We start from the raw sequence: 3940 nt of genomic DNA, 5'->3' as shown, positions 1-3940 counted from the left end.
TACTACCAAATGTTGAAATTAATTGCAATTGATACAGTAAGGTTTAATGCAACAAAAGATATTGAAACAAAAGATTCACAATTTTAGTTAAAATTGTGAGAAATAAGTCCAGCAACAAAAATGATTTAACTTCGTACAATTCTTTGGTCCTTATAACACTGGGTTTATACAAAACCTGCCCGCAACCTTTTAGGAAGTGATGATTCATTACCCTGTAAAAAACAATTACATCCATATAAACAAATGTTAAAACATAATGTATATTTTATACAACTCATTCAATAAAATTCTAATAATAAACAACGACATTTCTTGATATAATATAACTAATGAAAAACTTACGTTCTATAAGTTTTCAAAAACTTCTTTGAACACGACGTTTGTTGTAGAATTCAATGGATGGTTATCCTTGTCATGGATTAATATCTTAAGCCCTTTTTTGCTTTTGACCCTTGATATTGCAACATATAGTTGACCATGACTAAATACACTTCTAGGCAAATACAATCCAACATAATCCAATGACTGACCTTGAGATTTGTTAATTGTCATAGCATAACATATAGTTATGGGAAATTGCCTTCTAGTCATTTTGAATGGCCACGGAGATTGTGTTGGAGTCATATCCATTCTTGGAATATAGATAACCCCTCCAATATTCTTTCCAAATATAATCTTTGCCTCGATAATGTGGTTTGCCAATCTTGTAACTATAAGCCTTGTTCCATTGCAGAGACCTTCAGGTTGATCAATGTTTCGGAGCAACATAATAGGGGTCCCAATCTTCAATTTAATCTTGTGGTTAGGTAGACCGGAAGTTGTAAGTTTATTCAAAAATTCTGGGGTCAAAACATCAAAAGCTTCATTTCCTTCACCGTCAAAAGTGTCTACAGAATCTAAACTTCAATATTCCTTTTCTTCACCTTTGGGAAATTTTTTGAAATTTTGTTATTATAAATCTATGTTAGTACATATAAATATATGAATGTATCTATAAATATGTTTACAATGGATAACGCATACCTGGTATGAATCCCAAAGCGTATTGATTTATGATGTCAACCGTTTCAATTGTTCCTGCCAATATAGCTCTTGATTGCAAAAATTCTGGATTCTTGTAATTGTTAAGAAAATTCGGATATGTTTCACTAACAATGGCTTCTAGTGGATCATCATAGTTAGAAATTAAGAAATCATTTGGAATAGGAATATCCGTGTAACCATCGTTAGGTTCTTCCAATTTCCCATCGCCAACTTTTAATATCCAATTAGAAAACAATTCTAATTCAGATGTACTTGAAGTATTGCCGGCTTGTTGGAGTCGCATGTTCTTTGTAAGCTTCAGCACAACACAATGATCCCAGATGTATGATGAATTTATTGTAGAATGTATTATATCTGAACGGCTGCCCCTTGGTACAACTGGTAATATCTGAACGGATCCCAGATGTATGATAAAATTACACATATATAACAGATATTATATATTTTCATCATTATAAATAAAACAAAAGATATATAATTTTATAGTGAATAAAAATATCAAATGTTCACCTGATAAAAAACATAACTTACATTGCCATGGCTTTATTTGAATAAAGTTTTCTTACAGCTTTTGCTCATTCAACATGATAAGTTCATTTCTTGAATTTGGAACAATACTTGAAATGCTAATATATAATATATAAGGTACATGTTAAGAATGGATCATTTCCATTATATATATATATATATATATATATATATATATATATATATATATATATATATATATATATATATATATATATATTTGGTACGAAAATTCGTCTGTTCCCTCCAAAATAATTGGCAATAACGTAACATGTGGATATGTGTAATATAGGGAAATGAAAAGTTTTTCATCAGCCTATGTATTAATATAGCCGTAAAACCTAAAGGGATTTCATTAGAGCATGTTTATCTATAGTTTTCTCAAGTTCCTACACATTTACCGATGTTGCTGTGTCAGAAGCATATGGATATTTGAGATTTTCCAACGTTCTCTCATTTGCAATGTCCATAAAGAAACACACGCTCCTACAACTTAAGTGGTTCATATTTATTATTAAAAAAATTCAATTTGTCATTTAAAGAAAATCAAACAACGATAATATTTGGCAAAAAAAATACAATAATAATTAATTTGATTTCAGGATATTGATTTCATTTTGGAATGATAAGATTGCAACAACAATAAAATAACGGTAATATTTATTATTAAAAAAATTCATTTTGTCATTTAAAGAAAATCAAGCAACGATAATATTTGGCAAAAAAACTACAATAATAATTAATTTGATTTCAGGATATTGATTTCGTTTTGGAATGATAAGATTGCAACAACAATAAAATAACGGTAATATTTTTTAATAGTATAAATAGGTAAGAAAAAATATTGTCAATGTAAGAAAAAAACAGTATTAAGAAAAAATATTGTCAATGTACAGAATGAATTTATAAAAATTGCAATTACATAATGATTTTTTTTAAAAAAATATATATGAATCCAAACAAAATATTGTACCTGGAATTAATTTAAAATTGTATTTTAGTAATCTTATAGGGGAATGAAATAAATTTGTTAGATTTCAAAAAAATTAATATTATATTATTCAAATTTGGTTTCTATCTTTATTGAAAAGTATGATAGATATAGGTTTGATGTGATGTTAAAGTAGAGCATTAATGATGGTTACTTTTGGGAAAGTTTGCTTCAAATATAAGCAAAAAATATTGAAGTGAAAGGTGTGGATATACTGATTTTTTAGGGTTGAAACACGTGTATTGGAAGTTGCATATCTGTATCAATTACATTTAAAATGGTATAATATTGTCAGTGGTTTTGGAATAGTGGTTTTGGAATATTTTGAGTTATTAAGTGGGTAAATGGGATTAATAATGATGATAATAAATATTAATAAATAACAATATTAATAATAATAATAATATCAATTTATTCAATTAAATAAAACCCTAATTTTCAAGTTATGAGCCTTTTCACCATCATAAGTATCTGAAAAATAAATAAATTATGGAATTCTTTTCACCATCATAAAATAGACAAAATTATGAACACATAGAAAAAAGAGTGGCTCAAAAAGGCTTAGGGATCATCAAGTTATGAGCCTTTGAAGTTATAAAAAACAATAAAAATAAATAGGCAAAAAAACAATGAATAAAAAATGGGTTTGGAGCGAGGGGGATTCAAACCCCAAATCTCTTGCATACACAAAGCCTTAACATGCACGCTATAACCATTAGGATAGTGATACATCCATCAATTCATTTACATACATTAATATATATAATAAAAAGGTTCCAGAAATTAGAAAATGACGTCAGCTCATCATCATCTTCCTCGTGTTCTTGCATGTTTGTTTCAATTTCTTTTCATTTTTTCTTCTCAAACTTCCCACAACCATAACTCTCTCAATTTTCCATGAAATTAAAAACCGTAAAAACCTAAATTGCTCTATTTTTTGCAAGGAATCTAATGGTATCATTATCTCATCCTAAAGCTCAATGTACAAAGCATGCCAAGGGAAGAACCAAAACTGCACTTTTAACATTCTAACAATAAAATCTCAATGTATGAGCATGGTATAATGCATACAGTAGCAAACATACAAAAAACACATTATATAATACATTTTTACTTCAATAAATATTCAAGAATTATGGATGCACAAGATTTTTCAAGTGTAAGTGCACTTACCTATTGGAGAAAGTCCAATGCTTCTTCTACTGGTTAAAGATGAGAACTGATGATCTGGCGAGCTTGCTTGGACCCTAGGGAAGTTGTTTGAATGATCACTTGGGCTTGAGAATCCCTGGATTCTTCTAACCAAATCAACTTGCAAGTGTGCAAAGTGAGAGTTGGAAAATGATGATTGAGGTGTTACAACTATGTTTTAATGGT

At 28.7% G+C, this 3940-nt stretch overlaps 1 protein-coding gene across 1 annotated transcript; it reads right to left on the bottom strand.

Moving 5' to 3' along the window:
* Nucleotides 1–345: 345 nt before the first annotated feature.
* LOC127082353 (uncharacterized) lies at nucleotides 346–1327 on the bottom strand. Its single transcript, XM_051022587.1, has 2 exons — nucleotides 1024–1327; nucleotides 346–869 (listed from the first exon to the last, which is right to left on the bottom strand). The coding sequence occupies exons 1-2, from the start codon at nucleotides 1325–1327 to the stop codon at nucleotides 346–348; spliced, it is 828 nt and encodes a 275-aa protein (XP_050878544.1).
* Between the last annotated feature and the right edge of the window lie 2613 nt (nucleotides 1328–3940).

This window comes from Lathyrus oleraceus, chromosome 5 (assembly GCF_024323335.1).
Source record: "Lathyrus oleraceus cultivar Zhongwan6 chromosome 5, CAAS_Psat_ZW6_1.0, whole genome shotgun sequence".
Classification (NCBI taxonomy): domain Eukaryota; kingdom Viridiplantae; phylum Streptophyta; class Magnoliopsida; order Fabales; family Fabaceae; genus Lathyrus; species Lathyrus oleraceus.
The sequence above is the reverse complement of the archived record's forward strand: the minus strand, read 5'-3'. Positions and strand labels throughout refer to the sequence as shown.